Source organism: Myiozetetes cayanensis, unplaced genomic scaffold, assembly GCF_022539395.1.
Source record: "Myiozetetes cayanensis isolate MyiCay16 unplaced genomic scaffold, myiCay2020 scf1, whole genome shotgun sequence".
NCBI classification, from domain to species: domain Eukaryota; kingdom Metazoa; phylum Chordata; class Aves; order Passeriformes; family Tyrannidae; genus Myiozetetes; species Myiozetetes cayanensis.
In genome coordinates this window covers 118,403,003-118,426,470 of record NW_026086604.1, presented here as the reverse complement: position 1 = coordinate 118,426,470, position 23,468 = coordinate 118,403,003, and the positions used below count along the sequence as shown (strand labels likewise).

The window sequence follows — 23,468 nt, the reverse complement described above, 5'->3', positions numbered from 1 at the left end:
GAAGGCAGGCCACAATTTGCTTTCACGTAAAGGGGTGTGCAGGACACATGGAACCGACTGCCCCAGGGGTGGAAACACAGTCCCACCATCTGCCACGGACTGATCCTGACTGCTACTAGAGAAGTGTGAGGATCCAGAACATCTACAGTATATTGACAACATCATCATATGGGGGAACACAGCAGAGGAGGTTTTTGAGAAAGGAAAGGAAATTATCCAGACAAAAAGCATAGAAACCAAACTTGTATCTCTTTCTCTGAGTAGTGTTATCTCTCGAGGTCTTTTCTCTCTCCTCTTACAGAATCATGTAGGCATCTTGTGCTGCTGTCTTAGAGAAGGAATGCTGCAGCTCCAGCAGTGCTGTCTGGTGCTGAGAAACCTCACAGCATTCAGGCAGTGTTGTCTTTTTTGGCCCATCCTCTGGTCTTCATTGAGGCTGACATGTTTATTGGTGCCTAACTTGTGCTCTCTGTCCCTTTGCACACTGACCTAGGCTGTCCACTGTTTTTATTTCACTCAGCATTGTGCCTGAGTAGCTGTCTATGACAGTAGGAACACTGAATAGAGGTGAAAGCAACTGAACACTGAAGGAGTACTATTCTTGCAGAATGGATTCATGGTGTTGCTCACCTTGAAGTAAGCATGCAGTGCACCCTTCAAGAGGTCTTACTTGTCAGAGACTAGGCAGAAATGTTTCTTGCGACTATATGGAGAAAATAGCAGGATTTACACTATCATCTATGTCTCTTAGCAGGGACTGCTTATTTTAGCAGACCACTTCCCATGACTAGTGAAAAGGCCTGGTTAGAGGTCTCTCAGGCAAAGGGAAGCAGCCCAGACCTTCATTACTGCTCTGTCACATAGAGAACTCAGTCTTTATGCTTTGGAAAAGGAAATACTCTGTTTCACTCCAGTGCATAAGATGTGAATGGGTATAGGTGTCTTGTGCTTTCTTCTCCTTTCTTCTGTCTTCCCATTTGTGGACTCATAACAACATGATAGTATAAACAGTGATTTGCATTAGTGTGTTTTTAACTTCTTTTAAGAACTGTTGCAGATAGCTTTTTGGATGCTCACTAGCATGGGACTTTTTAGCTTTCTCAACCATAGTTTGATCCAGCGCTTGAATGAACTTTAGCAGTTACTGTGCTGAACAATCCGTGTGTTTGATATTCAGTGTATGTATGCTTTAAGTGGATGAATATTGTCCAGACAAATCAGCATGGCCCAGGGTAGGCCTCTGCCAGTCACACTTTGGAAGGCAGAGGGCAATAAAACTGCTCAATTTTGAATTAATGTAAGCTGCTAGTTTGGATTTTCATTTTCAGAGACAAACTTCTGAAACTGTTCTTTGAAGCGTTCAGCATCATAGAGCAAAACATTTGTGTCTTTATCACACTGGAGAAAAAGTTAGGCAGCTTTTCCATTTCAGATACAGGGATTCAATTATCAGAAACTTGTAAATGCAATTTCAAAAGGGATTTCCTTACTTGGATTTTTTTTAATGCAATAGAAAAAAAGCAGGACAATTCGGGGACTTTTTATCCAGGTCCATTTTGAACTACAGCTAAGGAAATGATAGCACCTTAATTAGTTGCCCTGCTTCTTGTAGGTCTGTGCAGTTTGAATGTGGAAGTGCTGTAAGGCCAGCAGAGCAGGAAACTCTTCCTTCTGTTTTACCTGCATAATTGCTTAGTCAGTTGCAATCAATCAGAGCTGTGTATGTAAAGCCAGGTAGTGATGCATTAGCAAAACGCAGCTCAACTTAATTTGCTCTGCTTGTATTCCAAGTTGTACTCCGCTTGCTTGAGTAGCATTGAATGCACATAGTATCTTTTCACTTTTCTACAGGCCACACAGAATATAAAAACTGTTGAAGACAACAAATATAGAGTTCTTCAGTATGAAACTACTCCATTCTTTAGAGTTAATATTTGCATTAAAATAGAATCTGGTAATGTTACCAATGCACCCTGAAGAAAGAAAGGCAAATCACTCCTGTAAGTGGAGGAGGATAAATCATAGAAATTCTACTGAACTTAAACTGGTATGGTGAGTAAGGAAACAATAGTCTGCAGCATTAATACATCACTTATCAATACACACATTGCAATAAGGACAGTAAGTTGATGAGTTCAGTGAGGTTGCCCCTATTAATACCAGCTGAACATCTACTCTGCAGTGCTGCACCCGTCACATGAGAGCTGCCAAGTTGGTTTATGGAGACTGTTACTCATACTACTCAAGGCAAAAGGTCTTTTGAATTGCTGTCTTGTGTTCGTGCCAACTTAAAATGATAAGGTAAAAAGTAAGCAGATAATCAGGACTTCCCCTCCTGCAAACCCTGAACAACTCATTAATCCGTTACAGAAGTTCTGTCAACCAGCTGTGTCAGGACTGATTTAGTATACTGAACTTTTGCCTCTGCTTCAGAGTGAGCTTTGCCCTGTGCTTAAGTATTATCAAAGGGAAGGCTCAATTCTGCCAGCTGAATCTGATAATACCCTCGCCAGTATTACTTGTGATGGAAGCACAAGATTCTTAGTAAATGCAGTATTTACTTGTTCTATGTCTTCACCCAGTTCTCCAATTAATATGCAAAATGCTTTCATGTGGTAGCTATTCAGGATAAGGGCTAGAACCTCTTCCTTAACAGAGGCATATTTTATTGTCACTCATTTGTATTGGTTAGGAAAATCAGAATTAATGCACAATCTTCCTGAAAAACCTCAGATAATTTACAGTTTGTGTCCTTTGTTAAATGACAAAAAATACTTTCTTTGAGAAATTTAGGGTATAACACTTAGTAGATTCTCACCGCTATCCCAAAGAGATTAATTTAACAAAAAATGCTTACCTGTGAAGTCCTGACTGTATATTGTGTTTTCCAGAGCCCTTACAGTGTTTTGTAGCATATTGGTTGTTCTTGGAGACAGATTTTATTCTAGCTGTTTAAAAGTGGAGTTGGGGGCCACTATCTTTGGTGGCTTTGAATAGTACATTTGACCCTTTTCTTCAACAAAATTAGGAAGCTGAAGGATAAGAAGAAATCTGTAAGGTATAAACCAAATGTATGTGCTAGATGGCAAAAAGTATTTTAAAGACTTGAAATACCCTGTGTTGCGTCATTCTCCTCTCCCTCAATTGTCTGTTTAGCAGATGCTAATAAAAGTAAAATCTGATAGAAAAGTATATTTGCTACAATATTAGTACTCAAGTGGAAGTTTCAATAGATACATAATTCAGCTGAACTCAAGTCAAATAACTTTGAATCAAGTTCTCCATAGTAGTCACATGTGGCAGGCAGGGAAAGCTACATAAGCTTTCTTTTGTAGTCACAATTATAGACTGCCTTAAAATGCCTCTTATTTCTTCCATTGCCACATCTGTAAACAGTGTGTCTACAAAAGCTGTATCTTTCTTTTTTCACTGCTATTCTACATTATTCATAACTTTTATCTGTCGTCAAACTTCAGGCTGTATCCCTTTGGGAAGAGATCTAGTGTTTAGCCAAGCTGAAGAATAGTAAAAATGCGATCATTCATAAACAAATTCACTCTTCTGTTTTATGGACCAGCCCCGTCTCCATCATTACACTGGGGAAGGCACAGCTGGAGTCAAAGAACGTCCACAAAGAGGACATCTATTTTCTTGAAGACAGGGAAATAGACACCAGCTTGTCGGTATGTTGGCAGGACTTGTGGAGATGTAAGGAGGAGCAAATATCTACTGTTGCCCAAATCTGTTTCTCTGGAGGTCTGCAGAGCACAGTCTGGGCTCCTGAATAAAGTACCCCCTCCCACCTTCTACTTCCCCAAATATATGGTCAGCAGCTATTATTGCTTCTTCTTATCTCCAGAGCGACTTGGCTAAGTCCTATGAGAGCTAGTTAGTACTTTAAGGACTAGTTAGTACTAGTTAGGACTTTAGCATAGTTGCTAGCTTCTGGTCTTGTTTATATATTGCTGAGGTGGCTGAAAACTCTGAAACTTCTCACTCTTCATATTCCTGATGCCTAATTCATGGCCTGCAAGTGTTTGGAACAGTACAGGAGCTCTCTGTGTAAAAATGTCTTCCATGAAAGAGGTGCAGAGAAATTTAATTTAATTAAAAAAAAAAAAAGAAAGAAAAAAAAAGAAAGGCCTTTTGTTCTTTCCTGTGTGAGCTACATAATTGTAAGTATGTTGTGCCCTGGTCAGTGCACAGCCTTCTTCAGGGAGTCAGAGAGAATACTGACAGCTTCATGCCTAAACATATTACTTACAGGGGAAATATTTAATATATTCTAATGGGACACCATTGGTCAGAATGACAGATGAATCTGCATTTTAAGCAGATGAATCTGCATTTTAATCTGCATTTTATGCTCACTGTAAAGACAACTCTGCTGATACAAGAGGTTCTTTCTTGTGAGCTGCTGCTGCTGTCTCTTTTAGCTTTGGAAACTGACCTGATGGATGTGCAAACAGAACTCCTCTCCACATTTTTGGTACAAAATCAGCAGGATTAGATCAGATCAGCTTTGTAATCAGTATAAGTTAACCCAATGATGTGTGATGAAGTCTTTTTGGGAGCACTCATTGTGATCATCTGTACCATTAGATCTGCAAGACTAGTCCTCTTAGGCTAAGAGGTGGTAACAAGCAGCTGAGGGCTGGATCTTATCTCAGAAAAAAAAGCTGCCTTTGCAGAAGGCCATCTTTCCATGGCCAGTTGCAGGAGCTCTGAACTGATTCACACACCAACAGGGAAGATTCTTGTAGCATTTTCTGTGCATGATTTTTACAAACAGCAACAGCAAACAATAAAGCTTGATGAATTGTGAAGCTGGCTCAGAACTCATAAATGTTACCATCAGGAATAACTGAGTGCTTCTAGATGTCTTGTAAAAATCCAGTGCAGTACAGTTAGTTTCCAACCTTATTTCTCTCACCACTTTTTCTCTCCAGAGTCTTTCTGGAAAGAGTCTACAGAGCCTGGCTGCCTGTGTTTCCTTATTTAACTCACAATGATGCTGCCAGCATTAATTGCATAATAGCTACAATGAGTTTTGTAAAGGTGAGATGTAGAGAAGGCACAAAGCTTTTAAACACAACCTTCTGGTAGTAAAAGTCACCTGAGTGTGGTCTGGGTTATTGCACTTAACCAGAGATTTCTCCTTCAGTCACTGAGAACTGGAGTGTCCACATCTCAGAGGAAGTAAAAATGTATGGAGGGAACACCAAATGAAGGTAAAGTATTTTCCAAGTGCCAGTGTTAGCTGCCCCCTTAGCTAGTAATTCTGAATCTGCTAAGCTTTGCTGGAAATAGGTCTTGGTCTCTGATGACCCTCCTGTTGTGCAAAAATAGGCTTTGTAAGTCCACCTCCACACATGATTAGTGTTTCTTAAATTGACCAATGATCAATGAAAACTGATTAAAAATTACTACTCCTAGCATTACATATTCTTTGCAAACATTTTGTTTTTGGATGGACAAATACTCCACTAAAAATAGCTCATGCACCCAGTTACGTAGGTAACTATACAGCACTGTGCTGATAACTGAGAATTGCAGCTACTTAATGCAAATTGACCTTCAACTTGTGAGAAACAGTCTCTAAATATTCTCCAATTTGTGAGAAACAGAGTCTCAGGATATAATCAATTTTCAAATTGGAATTTATTATATGATAAAAGCAAACAGCATGCTGGGCAACAGAAAGATTCTGTGCACCTGACAAGAGTATTCAACTATTATTTATTCTAGCTACTTCATGCATATTTATTACATGATATACATATACATTTATGTTTATTTTCACAACTAGAGCTAGGTTGTTATCTGTACAAAAGTGATAGCTCTCCTATAATTCATATGTTCTAGACTACAAGACGCCTAAAAGATCATATCATTCATTTTAGGAAAGCAGAGATGATTTATAGCTTTTGACCTTGATGACCTTACAAAGGGTCTGCTTTATTTCTTTATGGGAGTGTAATTAAGTTTTACAATCTCTTTGTTTTATTCTTTTCTTGACATGAATTTATGGCTATGTATATGACAAACTTAACATTATCAGCTTCTACCCTTCTGAAAAGCTTCTTCTGCATGCCAGCATATGCTTTTTCTATTTCACTCAGTTATTGGCAAACCCTTCCTGACAAGCAGTACCATGGCACATAGGGGTGCCAGCTTTCTTCTGCCCCAAATTCCTCATAACCATGTGTGGTCAGTAACTGCCAAGGACTCCTCATCAGTTCGTGCAGGTGATCTTTAAAGTCTTCCAAAACAAAGTACCTGTCAATTGTAGCAGAATGCCTACAGGGAAAAGCAGATTAAGAACAAAAATTCCATGCTCTTTCCTTCCAATATGTTATGTAAAACACTCTCAGGGTAAAATGCTACTGAGGTTAAAAACAAACACCTCATGAAGGCTTACATAGTGTTCTGTAAATAATAAAGTCTAAGGCTTCATCTCAGTCTTTGTAATGGATAAGAAGAATTGTTTTTTCTCCATGTATCTTCTTCTACCATCCATGTAGTGATAAAACATTTAAAAACATTCAGCTCTTATTTCAGGGGTATTTCTGTTGTCCTCAGCAAAGGTATAGCAGGCATGACTTTGGCCCCAAAAGTGCTAGTTTTTGATCCCAATGATTTTTTTTTCTTTTCATTTTTGTTTCCCTGCTTTTGATTGTGAAGCATTATTTTTCTGACAGTAGATATCAGATACACTAAATGATCCACGTTGCTTTTGTGGGGAATAGCAGCTATGTTAATAGCTCTCTTGGCTTCTGAGGCTACAAGTTAGTCACGTGAGTTGCATTTATTCATCATTCTCAGTGCTGAGATACCCTCCAGGGAGATTGCAACTATCAGCATATATAGCTCTAGTTTTAGTCCAGGTGCTCACCTTGACCACTGATGTATTCAGATGCTGGCTCTGTTAAACTTCACTAAGAAAAGAGTTGCAGCTTCAGTAATGTTTCTAAGTAAGTTTCAAGAATAAATGGTAAACCAACAGAGCACTGACTTACCTCTGGTTTTCCTCAGAACAACCATGTCAAAAGCCTAGCTAGAAATATTGGTATGAGAAGACTGATCCCAGTGTCTTGATCCTCAGGTGATCTGAAGTTTGGGAACAGGTGTACCTACAAATGTGTGCAGCGTAGGGCTGAGAGGAGGGGAATGGCAGGCACAGTGGTCTTGCATTGGTTTGACTTGTTAGGAAGAAGAACAAAAGAAAGAAAATTTCCTTATTTCACATTTCACTGAGTTTTAGATTAAATATAACACTTTGCAAGAATTGTGAGATGTGAGAATCAGAAAGGTGATATCTTAGTTCTTTAATCCTCTCTTGCTTGTACCCTGAAAAGAATTCCCAATGATGCTGCCTTTGCAGCTTTTGTACATAATTAGTCATACTGGTTCTCATTTACTTTTCTGTGACTTAAGGGAAGGAGAACATGGACTTGCTTCTTGCACAGATCCAATTAATAGTAACTGCGTTTTTGCTTGTGTAATCAAAATTTGCCTCCTTTATTTCTGGAAGGAAGGAGGATAAAGTTAAACTGGAGATTTTTGTGGGATACTGAGAACTGGGATTTCATGAAGTGCCCACATTCCTGTAGCTACTCTTCAGCTTTCAGTTATTAAGGACAAAATAACTAAAAACTATTAAAATCAGGAGATTAATGAAATCTGAGGAAAATCAAAGCAGTGGTTTATTGCAGTAAGAGAGACTAGCAACCTATTTAGATTCTTCTAAACTTTACCACAGCTGCATACAGCAGCTTACTGGGAGCAAACACTTTCCCCCAGCTGCTGTGTAAAGCAAAGTCCCAACCTTATACAGGAGACAAATTCCATTCCTGAAGTTGTGCATCATGACATAATGAGACATCTTACCAAGCTGGGCTTTTCTGAGGCTTCTCTCTCATAAATCTGCTTTATGAGAGAGAAGCTGTGCTTTGTAGGTGCTCTCAAACACTTAAATTCACATTAGGTAAAGAGGCCATGAACAACACAGCCAAGAAAACTGGTTAGCCCATAGGCAAGTCAGCAAGATCGGTATTTGTTAGGAAAGTGGGTGTGCTGGGCAAACACTGCTAATCTGCTAAAACTAATCATTACATGCTTCATTCGAGAGAGATATTTTTGCTTCATAGTGTTGCTGCTGCTTATTGCCAAGGAACCTGCACTGTGCAATTACGGCTGTAAGAGGAACAACTTGCCCTTTTATTTCATTAAGGAAAGATAAGATACAGTGGAAACACACTTAGCCATATTGTCTGGTGTTTTGCAAAGCCTATATTAGGGAAGAAATGTAATAACTTACCTGAAGTGACCCACATTCATTTGCATCTCCCACACTTTTATCTGAATCAGTGCAATCAATATACATTAGGGACAAATCGATGTGTAAGGAGTGTAGACAAAATTCTTACTGATAACCACTCATTACATGAGGAATGTTTTGTATTGCCAGGTGCCAAAGACTGGTAGAAACATCAGGAATATGTGATGTGCAGACTGTCTTTTTAAAATAAGTGAGGAAAAAAATCTAGCTTTTACACTTTTGTGCAATAAACTCTATATTAATTAATAATGGTATGTGCCACTAGTAAAAATGAATCTTTTTGTCAGTAATGCAAAACAAAAAGCATATCCTGTTTACACTTGCAGTGAAAATACTCATTTCTTCCGTGCTGATAAATTGCTTATATTTTACCTTGAAAACTTATTTTATGCTTCAAATATTTTTTTGTTTAAACAGCAAAATAAATCCTAATTTTAAAGGCCAAGAATTTCATCACTGAGCCCAGCTAAGAGTCTCTTGGCAATTGCTCCAAGTCAGAAAAATATCTAAGATTTAAAAAAATAACTAATTTGCTTAATGGTTCTTTGTGGTATAATGAAAAAGAAAAAAAAATGCCTGAAAGGCAGTATTACTAGGCTAATCTAAGTGGTTCACCTTGAGCTCCAAAATCTTGTGTATTTCATGAGAAAAGCTTACTGATCAGGTCTTGCTTCAAAGAGTCTTTAGTGTAAATGGGTAGGAGAGGCTGTCTGATGATAGCCTTTTTTAAAGCTCTATTATTTGTACATCAATCACATAGAGTTTCTTGATTCTTCAAGCTGCATACAAAAATCTTCATATTGCCAAAACCCCTTTTTTTCCTTAGTGAGAAGAGGGATGTCCCAGATTCATTACCAAGCAGGAGGTGATGATAACTTCTCAGGGCTCCTCCCCTTGCTCAGATTGAGGACAGAGCCCTGTTGGGATGTTAATCATCCCCATAGAGACTCCACCAGTTCAGCCTTAGCAGTTCCTATGGGAACTCACTTCCTCCTGCAGCTGGGGTTTGTTTAGTAGCTTTGTTAATGGCATAGCTGTGACACTGGGAGCTGCACCGAAGCTCTCTTAAAGTCACCTGTGACTCAAGGTACAGTTTGGCCACTCCATCATGGAAAGTCTCCATAAAGATAGGTGTTGCATGGTTGCAAAGAGGAAGTATGCCCCTTCGCTCCAAGAATTTAAATATCTCCAAAACATGGGTGTTTTGAAGATAAAATTCAAGTGCCAGATCGATTTTATTTACACATTCTGATACAACATACAGAAGTTATGCATGTCACAGTGAAATCTGTGCTGTGACGCTACAGGACTCACTGCATTTAGCATGAGGTGTGATATCTCACAAATTACCCTGCCAGCATAACTCATGCCTCAACTGAGCTGAACAAAAGATCTGCTTTTAATGTGTGATGTTACAAACACAGTAGAAACTTAAACAAACTGTTCCATTTTGACAACCATTTGTATACTGTTACATTTATAATGGCTTGGGACTTTGATTCAAACTTTGTGTCTGTCTTAAAAACAGGAAACTTTTACAGAAATAGCCATCCTTACACAGCAGCAATCTTTAAATTCTAATTGATTTTCCATTTCTGCAGTTAGAACTGGTGCTAAGTATCTACTGGTGCTGTAGACATGAAGAATGCTTCTTAATGTTTCTTTTCAATTCACATTCTGTTACAGTTGTATTACTGTACACTAAGAAGTATTTTCAATTTACATTTTGTTGCGGTACAGTGTGACTTGTTACATTCCTCATTTTATTAATTGGACATATGCTGATACAAATACGCATCAGTAAGGACAATCAGACTGCTTTGTGCTCCGGCCTGGCAGAACTACTGAAGTACCTTTGTGGAGCACTTTTCATTCTAACATCTAAACTTAAGGCAGAAATAAAATAAAGATGAACATGAATTTACATGACTGCCATGATGTAGAGAACCTTTGTGAGCTGAGGTTATAACAGCCAGCAAAGCTTTGCATTTTCTAGGGTGGGCAGTTGTTTAGAGTGTTTGTTATAGTTTTAGAAGTCATGTTGGATAATCAAACCTGAAGCCACCCAGGATGGATGGCAATATACAAAGGTAGAGCTTTGTCTGGAAAGAAAGTAGGATACAGCAGTTTTTCAAAATTTGGCACTGAGATGCTTCCAATAGACTTTTGCTGGAGTCTTCTAGTATCACACAAGAAACAGTCGCTTGTATTATATTATCTGCCCCTTTATATTTAGTCCACACAGGATGTGGAGTCTATCTGTGTCTTGAAAAGAAGTTAGACTCATGCTGGAGGGATTTATACTCCCCATTTGGAAGGGCCCAGAACCAATCCAGGGACTGGTCCAGATGTAGAGCATACATTTCCCTAGCAATGAGTGCAGTGTGGGAACTCTTCAAACATATTTTGTTAAAATAGGTATAAATCAAGTTTCACATGAGAGGGAGTATCCTTATGGAGATACTGACTTCCCTGCAGTAGTTCTGCAGCTCCTCTCTGGATGCAGTGCAGAGGATTAGGTGGAGAGATACACTTGTTCAGTAACAGCAATAAAAGACATATTGGAACCTATGCGACCTTCACGAGGGCTCCCACCTAGCACTATTCTTCTACTCTATGGCACATGCTAGGAACCTCTAAAGATCTGTTTCTTCTCTCAGGTGTGGTTCTGACCTGAAAGTAATGCAGCATGGGGAGCCTCATGACCTTCACCTTCTTTTCTAGATCAGGCCAGAGAACATTTTGCTGCTATTTCCTGTTAATTTCCCCCACATTCAGTAAATTATTCAGAGAATAAGACATACCACTCTTACCAGTTTTAACAGAAAGGAAATTATGACTGGAGAATAAATTGTTTCAAATGTGTACATTGACTTTCTCTGCAACCTTTTATTCTTGCAAAGGGAGGCAATCACTTATCTTCCATAACCTCAAAAACCTACTTGCTCCGGGATCTGCAGGTCTGGGAACCCCCACAGGTCAAGGAGCTGGGGGACAGCCAGAGGAATGTAAGTTCTGTGTGGAATGATAAACAGCGAAAACAGGTTGAAACCCACAGGGAAAAAAAAAAACAAACAAACAAACAAACAACCACAGTTTTCATTCATTCTGTGCTGTCACTAAACCCACTGAAAACCTCACTGGTATGGCTTGTCAGTGGATGGACAGCTGCCAATGCTCTAGCCTGATGTGTGTGTGTATAACTAGGGTTCTTGGCAGTGGCTGAAGGGTGTTTTTCAAGGCTTTTCCTGATTTTTGCAGTCTTGTTTGATGTGAACTTGAGGACTCATTACATCTTTAGAAGGGAGGAGGCAACTATTTTTCTCCAGTACATTTAACTGGGAGGGCATACATATGTAACCCACTGCTAATGAGCTTAGAAGAGCACATCTGGATAAATCCAGTGATTGAATCTAGTGCAAAACTGCACAAGGATAGATAGTGATCATCCTTAGGGCAAAGGCATAGTTGGCCCGTGAAAGTGTACAGAGTTATTGCAAATACCTGGTAATTAATTCCCCACAAAAGACAATAATAGCTCAAAGGAGTCCTCACAGGCTATAAGGTAAATAAACTGAGTGCTAATAGCTCCCAGGTAGGTCTGCAGAGCACCACTCAGAGGATATTTTTCAGGAAAGTTTCCATGTGGCTGTCACTGTTTAATAGCCCCTGATGGCAGGAAGAATATTTGCTCTGAAAGACCTTGGACTATGAATGCGGATGACTTCTTTTTTTGTGTGTTTCACTTTTTGTTTTGAAGGATAGGTTCTTTCCTCCAGTTTAAAGGTTTTGTGAAGAGCAAGAAAATAGAATATTACAGGAAAAAGAAAATGCTAAAACTAGGACAAAACATAAAATATTTTTAGAGACCCAGCATATTTCAAGTCAAGATATGAGTGCACAGTAATGTAGAAAGTACTTCAGTGTGCTGGTGATCAAATATTTAGAGTCCAAGGTTATGTACTTTTCAGTATATATGGGGACGGAGTTCGATCTACTCCTGTGAGAAACCTCCTTCCTCCTTATATAGCTGTTACAAGGACATGGAGTCACAGCAGTCCCTGGTTGCTTCCTCTTAAGGAAGAAAATCCCCAGAAAGGTGTTGTGATCTCTGCCCCAGCCTATGTACCTGGATGATCCATTCTGGTGAGCAACTGTCTCGAGGAATGTACCTCACAGCTTTATAAAGGTGACTGTGAAATCATCACAGAATTTTCTGAGGTTTCTAATATACTTATCAGTGCTAATATGAGAGGTTATTAATTCTCTACCTTTGAAGAATGTACATCTACACTTTAATCTAAAATCGTAGTAGTTTGATCAAATGTAAGCGTTTTGCTGGTGCCATCAAGTGGCAAAATGTTGGATTGCAAAACTCCAGCACATCCAAATTCAGTCTAATACTTCTTGAACAGCAGCAGTGAGGAAAATAACCCTGGACAAACCTTCTCCAAAAATACGGATGTATATAAATATATATGAGAAATATGGACTGAAATACTCATGATGTCATAGTTACTTCAGTTTGATCTGGATTCTAACTAGTGGAAAAGCTAATATTTTTGGGTATTACTAGTTAATAAATATAAGCAACCTATGAAGCAAACTTAGAGATCCTTGTTGAAGAGATATTTAAACTGAAGTGGCACAATACTGTATTCTGAATTTCCTTTCCAAGTGTGTTTGCTGTCCTTTCTTACTAGCTAATCCCTTTGAACAGAATCTGGCCCTTTGACTTCAGATCGTATCTGCACTTCATATCACCAGAGTGGAATGAATATTCACTTTGCTGATATATTCAGTAAATTCCCAGTTTGCTTAACAGACAATTTAAACATATAGATTATCATTCATACACACACATCACTTTATTTCTCAGCTGAGTGACATCATAGTATTGTTCAGTAGGAAGGACTCTGCGCAAAGAAAAAGCATAAATATATAAAGCTTATGCTCTATTTCCTTATAAATTGGTATGGTTTTGTCTTGATTTTTCAGATGACCCTTAATATCAAAACTCATAGATGATGAGTTCTGAAAATTATCCTGGGTTTCAAAATCTACGTCATGCAGTGCTGAGTTTCAAGAAGTGCTGAACACCCATACCTGAATTTAAAGTTCCTGAAAACGCTGAGTACTTCTACCCATGACAGCCAGGCTCTCAGAGACCCTCACCAGACACACACACACACACACACACACACACACACACAAAAAAACCCCACACCCCTAACACTCAGCAGGAGCTGTGGGAATGTGTCAAGTGGGCACAGGTTTTAACTTTTGACCCTATAAGGAGTTATTTTATATCATGGGGATCACTTTCAGCTCCTTTTGATGCCAGAGGGCTCACAGCATATAGCCAAACTGTGTGGTGCTTTTCACTGACAAGAATCTGAAGAGAAGACAGCTCCACACCAGAACCCAAATACAACAGGAAAGGGTGAACGTAAGAGCCCAAAAGATGAAATTGTAGTTGGAAAAATCAGTTATAACTGGTAAAATTTTCCTGGTATTGGAAAAAGCCTTACCGTTCTCACCTGGCTTTGCTAAAGCTGAGCTTCACTCAAAGCATTTAATCAAGTGTCTTTTGCTAAAAGGAATGGGTGGCCTTAATTGCATGGCTGAAGAAGAGGTGTTGGCTGCAAGAAAGGCGGAGAAATGAGCTGAATCAGAAGATATTTGTTTGACTTCTGTGACTAGTTCAGTGGGTTTGAGGGTTATGACACGGTTGAACAGGAACATGCTTAAATGCTCTGGCTCTAACCACACACTCATAATGGTTATTGTCTTCCTTCTCTTTCCTCCTTTCACCATGGCATAAATTCTCTTTCTAGCATTAAAATGGAAACCTACTAACCTGGCAGTGCTTAGTTTTTGCCTAGTTCAGTGCTTGTGAAAATGCACTTTTCGCTGCTTCTCTGTTGGATGCATGCAGGTGGCCTGGCTCAGTAAGAAACATATTGCATTTTGAAGTCTTTTGGAGCAGTGCTGCTGCAAAGTGAAAGTAGTTGTATCTGTAGGGGGATGTCTTGTTCCTTGTCCTTTGAATCAAGAAGTGGATGACTTTTCCATTGGTATCTGTCTGCCCCTCTCAGAAAAGTGTGTGTAGTTGTAGTAGTTTGGGTATAACTTGGAGAGGGGCCTGGCTGTGGATGGGGGTTAGAACCAGAGATCCCTTCCAACCTGAATTTGCCTGTGACTCCACTACCTGGAAAAAGAAGCTTTCATGAGCTGTTCTTCCAGTGTTCTCCTTGCATCTTGGCATCTTCTGGGTAGCACTGGGCATTGCTTCATTTCATTCTCCTCTTAAAGCCAACTTTACCAGCTCCTTGCCCGCATGTGTAAAAGCCACATATTAGCCATGTAGAGATGCACTGGAAAATATGTTCTTCATTTTTTTCTAATAGAGATCATACACATCTTACAAAATTATTTAAAAGCTGAAGCACAAGCAATCACACCCCTCTTACCACTAGTTTTAGAACCACAGAATCAGTGACTTCAGTACTTGCCCTGTGTACTATATTTTCACAGCCAAAAGTTCTGCACATATATAGAAAATACCAATATCAGCATAATTTAATAATTTAATATATTTAAAAGAACCCTAAATGTGGGATATAATTTAAATACTTTTGTATGGTTCTTATGAAAAAACCATATTGCCTCCATAAAAAATCGATTAATTCTCACTGTGGATATTTCCTGAAGTTTTATTTGCAAGGTTTATACCAAACGTATTTATTTAGGCTTCTTATGCTTCCCCTGCTGAAATTTGTGGCACTACTATCACAGGCACAACCACTAAAATACTTCATCTGCGCATCTTGCCTACTTCAGCTTTCTCCTGTGTAATCATTTTCACTAGTGTAAGTTTTTAATTAATTTCTAGCCTGTATCTCTGGTAGGTTCCACTGAGATCAGCTAAACTGTTGCTATTGGGGTTGCTGTAGCTCTGCTGCTTACCTGTTTTCTGTGTATTACAGAAACTTAGTGTGGAGGAGAGGCTACTCTTATTTTGCCCCTACAGTAGCACTCCAGCATTGTGGCTACCTGGGTTCAGGTAGGTCCAACTCTTCTGTGGTAACATTTCACTGTGAAAGTTGCCCAAGACAAACAACACAGGTTTTTATAAAGTAGCTTGCAAAGCTCTTCTCCCTTTCTGACTGCTACACTGGTTTTTTGAGATGGGGCAGGTAGTGGCTATGACTCATCTACTTTATCATGAGGTGTTACACCTAAGTTGGCCAAAAGCTTTCCTTGCTTGCAGTGTGAGAGTAGGAATGTAGAGACACAGCCTGTATACCATCTAGGCAATTTCCACTTTGTGGAAAAGGGAAGGCTTGTTTCTGGTCTTCTTTTTCTCTTTAGAATGGGATTCACTTGGATTGATTAGAGGCTCTACACTAGTGTGCCTGGACAACAAATAATCCAAGGGATTGCATATCCAGAAAAAAAAAAACAGGAGTAATGAAAATTCTTTTTAAAGATCATTATACATTCTTGCACCAGTTGTATCACTACAGGATCACAGCACCTTGCCATGCTTCTGGGATGGAAGTCCCATCAGCGTCATTTAACGAGCACAAGTGCTGGATTCTCCCCCTGGGATGCAGTAATCCTGGCTATATGTACAAACTAGGGGATGAAAGGCTGGAGAACAGCCCTGGGGAAAGAGATCTGATGTTTGGGTTGATGAATCAGCAGTGTGCCCCGGCAGCTGGAAGAGCCAGCTGTATCCAGGGGTGCATCCAGCACAGCGTAGTGAGCCGATCGAGGGAAGTGAGTGTTCTGCTCTACATTGCACTGATGTGGCCCCACCTCGAGCACTTTGTGCTGTTTTGAGTGCCTTAACATAAGAAGAACGTCAAACTGTTAGAATGTGTCCAGAGGAGGGTGACCAGGATGGTGAAAGGCCTCGAGGGTGACTTACAAGGAGCGGCTGAAGTCTCTTGGTTTGTTCAGCTTGAAGAAGTGAAGGCTGAGGGGTGACATCCACACAGTCTGCACCTTCCTCAAGGGGGGCAGTGGAGGGGCAGGTGCTGATCTCCTCTCTCTGGTGACCAGCGATAGGACATGAGGGAATGGCTTGAAGCTGCACTGGGGGAAGTTTAGGCTGGATATTAGGAAAAGGTTCTTCACTGTGAGGGTGACCAGTCACTGGAATAGACTCTCCAGGAAAGTGATCATGGCACTAAGTCTGTTAGGGTCCAAGAAGCATCTAAACAACGCTCTTAGTCATATAGTTCAGTGTTAGGTAGTCCTGTGAGGAGCAGGGAGTTGGACTTCACGATCCTTATGAGTGTCTTCCAACTTGAGATATTCCATGATCCTTTTACCTAGAGGTTATGTCATGATAACGTAGAGGAGAACAAGGACAGGGAGGCATGTTTCCAGTCTTTGAGTTCATGTTTTAATTCTTGGATGTTGTAGTCTGCATCTTCCATTCCTGTTCTCGAAGGAAGACTGCAGGACTATCCTTGGACTTCTCTGAGCCCTAAGCAACATGTTCTGCTTCCAAAGTCTTTTTTTTTTTTTTTTAATTATTCATTTATACTGTTGTGATGAACAAGAAGTTTTGGAACTGGTTTTGGTGGAAGTGGCACCAACCCCACTGTATTCTAAAGAAAAAATTGGCTGTGGTAAGAGGCTAGGAAAAGGAGCCTTGACTCCAAGAGCATACCCCAGAGTTCTTCCCCTCAGCTATTGTCTAGACAGATCTCTTCTTTTACAACAACTTTCTGAAAAAGCTGAGCACTGACTTTTCATTTTTATACCTATGGTATTTGTGGATGCTGTAAATTAGGCCAGAAGTGAGATCTTCAAGGTCAGGAAGGGTGTTTGGGGCAACAGCCAACAGTAAATAATTATCAAAGAATGGACAAAAAGTAAATATGTAAATTAGGAACTTCAAGGGTTTTCAGCAAAATACTGTGTGGAGATTTGTGAGTACCACAATATTTCCACATTAATATTTAGGTATTGTAGAAAGAATAAAAGGTTAAAGTCCGATTTTCAGAATGCAGATACTTGCACATCTCTACGCTGCTTTCCAGCCTATTAACTGCCTGGAGCTTTTCTTGGTAAAAGCACTTCCCTTAAGCATTTTGACTGTGAGAAGTGTATGTGTAGCCTACACTGGCCAAGAGTCTATACCGCTACCCTAAGGCTTTTATGTCTTTTGTCCTTTAACAAATGTACATGGAGGTTCTTGTCTTTGTTCTCTTGTCTTCTGGCAGTACAGGTAGCGCAATTCCTCCATGCTCTCTTTCTGCTCTCCAGGGAAGATTGCAGCAATGAAGGAATTTCCTGAACTCTTTATATCTGAAAGAATAAAAAACCCCACAACCCTCCAAAATATACTTTGATGGCAGCAACAGTGATGGTTACCTGAAATTTTTTGAACAATGACAACTTGGCTTTATTTTCATGGCTCTGACTTACTCAGCTTATTGTGAGTAATGCTATTATGGTGAACAGTCACTAGGATAAGTTAGTACAACTCTGATTGGCAATTGTTTAGTGAAGGTTGGATCAAGTCTATTATGTTTTGATCTGTGAGAGGAAGAAAGAAGGCGATAGATACATGGAACATGTACATCTTCCAGTGTAATTGAGTCCCAGCTGCCAGCATGTAGATACATGCACTGTCCTCCCAGTAAGGGAGGCATATGGACAGCAAATATATGCAACAGAACAGATGGAAACTTTAGTATCTAATTCCCACTGATTTCAGAATTTCTTATTTATGCTTTCGAAAACTTTTTCTCTCTATCTCTAGAGGGGGAGAAATGTTATTGTTTAGTAGCTGTAATTCACACTGAATGCAAGCTGTGTCACCAACTTCATATGGATGTGCTGGTGGCTGAGGATACTCAGTACATTTCCATATGTCGGTGTAATTTGAAATCAAGCAGTTTGATGTGTTTTGATGCGTGTTCACCTCACATAGTTTTAGTTTACAGAGTTGTTAAGATGGACATCAAACTCACAGAAAATTTAGGAATTCCTTTTCTTTTGGGTTGCAAGAATTTTTCAGTCAGGAGAACACATGCACATCCAACCGTCACATCCAACCGTCTTATTAAGGAGTCAAGTCCTGCAAGGAGCAGGAAGGTGGACTAATGATTGTTATGGGTCCCTTCCACCTTGATATATTCTATGATTCTGTGATTGTGTAAGAGCTGAAGTGAGTGATTTAAATTTGACTTATCTGTCAGGATTTTCTGAAAACCTTATCGTGGAAGTAATGAACTGCTGTGATATGTGATGGGGACGGTCACCCTCGGGGTATTTTACTGGTGTGCTGTCTTCATGAAACCAGAGAGAATGATGTTTAGGTGAACCCTCAGACATGACTGTTTTGTCAGCCCTTCCATCACTGAGTGACCCCTATTCTTGTTTAGCTACACCTTATCTGTACTACCATCTTTTTCTGATATTGTGTGTTTCTTTACTAAGGAGTGAAGCAGCTGGACATGGCTGCAGACCAGTAGGAGTGCCTTTGTTGACTGCAGTGTAACCACAGCACTGCTATCACAGCACAGGCTGTGGTGAATCATGCAGATATTCCAAATTGCTCTGACAGGGCACAGTTTCTCTGTGCAGTGCTCCTAAGTATGGCACTGCTCTAGGTTTCTGGATGTGTGTTCCTGATAGAGCAAGGTGTATCAGCTAACAAAATTCTTGTTTAAGCAGAAATGTTACTAATCTTTGCTAGCACTGAGCATTACTTTGGAAACAAAGGGAGGGGGTGTTTCTTATTAAGCTATACTGGGAAAAAGTGCCACTCTACAGGTACTACCTGTATTCAGGCTTATGGTGTGTTTCAGGTATAAGGTTCCTCTAATTCTGATTTTGTCTTACATTGTTTCAGAGGTAGAGTAACATCCCCAAGCACACACCTAAAACGTGAGAGGAAATAGGCTCATTATTATGTACCTATGAGCATTTCAATGAACACTGCAATCCTAACATTTGTTTTGAGTATAAACTTTTAAGTAATTTACAATAATGGCTCCAGAAACTTCTCAGAGTACCTTTTGACTCAAAGTGTGGCAAGTCCTAGATATCTAAATAAATCTTAGGAAAATCTGTGTGAGAGGTCATGATCTACAAGACACAGACAAGGCTGGTACCTCATGGTTTGTTCCCCCTGGTTTCTTGGCAGTGCAGTGTCCTGTCACGTAGTTCCTTCTGTGTGGTTCAGCATCACTGCTGCTGTCTGATTCTGTTCCTTTATCCATTTTGCCAGGGAGCAAAGGACAATACGTTTGTATGGTATGATGAACCAAAAAATGAATCTGACGTGCCATAGATTATCAGAAAACTTATCAGGGTTTTAGGTTTTGAAGGAAACCCAAGCATCCATTTCTTAATTTCTGTCTAAACTTTTGTTTCCCCTTTCTGAAAGTAGGTGTGGCTGTGATGTTTGTCTTCATTAGGCCAACTCTCATTGGAAACATAAACCATTCCTGCTGACTGCTATCTATGGGCCACTAAGTTGCAGAACAACCACTTTGCCTTAGACATAAAAGAGAAGCATCGTATACCAAGGTCTGATCATCTATTCAACCCAAATAGGACTGAGTTAAACTTACAATATTTTCAATTCTTCTTTTCACAAAGGGCCATTTATAGCTGATACTGATCTAGTGATATTGAAGATCTCAAGGACACATGAAGAAGTGTCTCAGCCCAGAGATTGTCAAAAGTGGGCTATGTTGAACACATTTTTAAAGATTGTATCATGAACAATCCTTAAGAGTCTCAACAATATAGTCAGTAATTTAATAGGGACTATTAGCATTTCTAACTTCCACAATTATAGCTTTATTCTGAATTCTGACAGACAACTTCCATCTTTCTGGCTCATTTGTTCTGAGGAAAACCCCAAACCACTAAACAACTAATTTTCTGGGATCAGAACATCAGTTTGCTAGTGCCTCCTGTATTATTAAAAAGTTACATTTTCCCCTTCATATTTGTTTTGTTGTGGGGAGCTCAAACCAGAGTGTATGAATCCAGTGTCCTAACTTGTGAGCTTGTGAAGGGCTCCAGGTTTGATCAGTGGATTTATAATCCAACACATCAAAGGGGGTCTGTTGCCAACAGCTTCCAGAAGGTCTTTGGAAAGAGAGTTCTTACTCACACTGGCATTTTAATCTGGATCAGGAGTCTACTTTTGACGTCGGTCTTCCAGTGGTCTCTATTTTGCAGTGCCTTGGTCTTGGAGTACATGAATTGGGTTCCTTCTGGATGAAATTATTTGGGAGATGTGCTCCAGAAATTCACCAGGAGGGTGCTGCAGCCATAAATGGACCCTCAGTCCCTGGAATCACACTAGAGTTAATCCAAAGTAAAAATGTATTTTTTCTGCACCTCACATCCTCAGCACCAACTGTATCACTCTACACATCTCCTGTATATGTCCACAATACTTGCCAAGTGGCATAGTCACTGAGTAACATATTGATGTGGAATTCAGTGATTTTTTTTTTAATGGGATAGGCTGAACTTTTTAAAATTAACTCTTTCCAATAAACCTATACATATATATATACACGTATATATATAAAAAATCTTAGTATATCTATGCTGAATCTGACTCTCTGACTACCTGATCATAGGCTAAAATCCGTAGATACCGTCTTTGTATATATATATACAACCTAGCATTAAACAAATACATCTGTGTCCCTCTAGTTATTCAGGGGCACTGTTTATCAATGCAAATATTGGTAACAAATACTCTAGTCCAAGAAGATAATGTAATAAAACTCATGGATGCCTTATTTTTAAAAGTTGAGAACAACTGTTCTATGTGTTTATTTGTTTGTATTTATGTGACTAGGAAAAAATGCAACATTTTTAAAATGTGTGATATTGTAAAATATGCAGCCACTTTATATCCAGGCATGGATTGCTGAGTTCATGTGAGTGTGTTTACAGTAGCAGAAAAATGTAGCTTACTACATGTGTTACAATACAGATTTTCCTGTTCACAGAGAAAAGAATGTTACAACCTGGCTATGTTTGTAAACCTTTCATGTTTGTGTTTCAGAGCTGGGGCTAACATAGTTGACACCTAAAAGATGTTTTGCTGATGCATTCAGATCCTGACATCATAGCCCATTTTGAGCATAATATTTCCCTTTTTGGGGTATCTTGTGTCAGCCAATGTGATTCCTACCTGTACATTTATTACAATTTAGATCAGGCCTTCAATTCAGTAAACTTTCAAGTCTATCAATAGTTAGAAAAGGCAGATGGAAATTCACTAAATTCCTGTAATGGAAGGAATACCACAAAAACTTGCCTCAGGGCAGAGATGTAAGTGGGAACGCATCAAGACACAGTTTGACAAGTGTGATAATCCAATAATATCAAAGTACTGTGACTGAAATTCAGATGTTGTATATGAGACATTACAATTAATGGAAGAAGTTATCAGTAGAAGTAAACCAGAAGGCTGTCAGAAAGATGGAAACTAAGAGCTGATTGTGCTAACAAAAGAGATAAAATCTCACATGAAAGAACATTGGAGGATTCGAGGCTTAGTCTGGAATCTGTTATGTATGAAAAAAACCAGAAATTTAGATTAAAAAAAACTTGTCAGGAGTACCAAGCAACATGGAGGTTCAGCTTTACAGATCTTTGAAAACTGCAGGAATTCTGCCATATTCTGCAGCCTAGCTAACAGTATAACTGAGTCTGCAAAATACAATAAAAACCACATTTATTCCTGGAACTTCACAATTACACATTAATGACTATGAAAGCAAAATGCAGACTTCCTGTAATTTTAAATTTTATTGGAAAAGTTTATCTCAGTAATTCTAGGTCAACCTATAATCTAGAAAAAGATATAGTTTAAAACAGGAGTAGATCAAAGACTAGCATGATAGATGTTGGTGAAATATGCTAATTTTTTCCAAATTAGAAATGTAATATACATATTGGTTTTATTATTTATGAAAATTATTTCAGGAGATTTTGAGTGCTAAAGCCACAGAAAAATGTATTTTAGCAGTCCTCTTTTCAGCTGTAATGAACGTATTTCCCAGGAAACTGACAGACTATTGGACAAAGTAGAGGATATTTTGGTTCATTAAAGGAAAAAGAGAAAAATATGTCTTACCAGAAAAACATAACCATGAGAAAATACTTTTGGTAACAGTAAATTGATATAAAATACTTCTAATGGAATAATTTACGTTTACAAGTTATGTTCTTACCTGTCTTGTGTGACAGCTGGACAAGAAGGAATTTGAAGTAGAGTTAGTACCTCATTTGAATCAAAGGTTTTTGCTAGGATTTCAGGTCCCTCATTTTTTCCACAGTATTGGTGCAGGTCATGTGGTAGCATCATGTTTCATATATGAACTTTTAGGGGAAGATGCAGGATAAAATACCAAATGTCAAAGAATTTGTTATTCCAAGCAATGGTTGCTTTTACTACTGGTTATTGTACCAGGCTAGAAAAGAAAACAAACGAACAAACAAAAAGAGACAGATTAAAGAGGTATGATACTGTTGCTTTCTGTTATTGATGAATATAAGCTAGAAATAAGCTATCAAGTAGTCAGAGGAGAAAGTTTAGACTTCAACTCAGAAAGTCTCACTTGGTGAATTCAGATTCACTATAAAGTTCCAGTCCCACTCTGAAAAGGATATTAAACTCATGATACTTTAAAAAGAAAAGAATTTTTTTTCCTTAATTGCCATGATTTTTGTTTCCACTTCTGTGCTGAAGGGAAATGCTTTAGTCCTTCTTTCACTGGAATGAAACTGTATTTCAGTACTGATTGACTAGCTGTTTGTGAGGAGAGGTGCTGTGCTAGGTCAGTATAAACCCCTGTGCGCTCCAGAATGCCATGTGGGCATTTATACCTAAACAAGTTACCTCTGTTGTGAGCTGCTCTGCTGTGCAAGAGAAAAGCACCAGGGCTTGCACTTTCTACCCAGTGAAGCTCTGGTTCACAGCGACAAAGTCTTCTCTCTGAGATGGAGTAGACAAAGAAGCAGTACTGCTTCCTTCCCCATTCACCAAGAGCCAGCAGAGCATCCCCTTGTATCTGTGCCTTTCTTCTTCTGGGAGAATCCTAAGGAAGCCCCCAGGAGC

The 23,468-nt window shown here is 39.2% G+C and overlaps 1 protein-coding gene across 1 annotated transcript; it reads right to left on the bottom strand.

Annotated features, from left to right (window-relative positions):
• Positions 1 to 295: 295 nt before the first annotated feature.
• Positions 296 to 22,715, bottom strand: CUNH7orf31 (chromosome unknown C7orf31 homolog). The gene is given in 14 exon segments (XM_050333931.1): positions 296 to 425; positions 490 to 501; positions 597 to 703; positions 2,562 to 2,674; positions 2,858 to 2,933; positions 4,205 to 4,259; positions 7,016 to 7,085; positions 7,088 to 7,129; positions 7,132 to 7,187; positions 8,261 to 8,290; positions 11,284 to 11,356; positions 17,525 to 17,549; positions 17,551 to 17,668; positions 22,582 to 22,715. Coding segments are annotated over 14 exon segments (1,041 nt in total).
• Between the last annotated feature and the right edge of the window lie 753 nt (positions 22,716 to 23,468).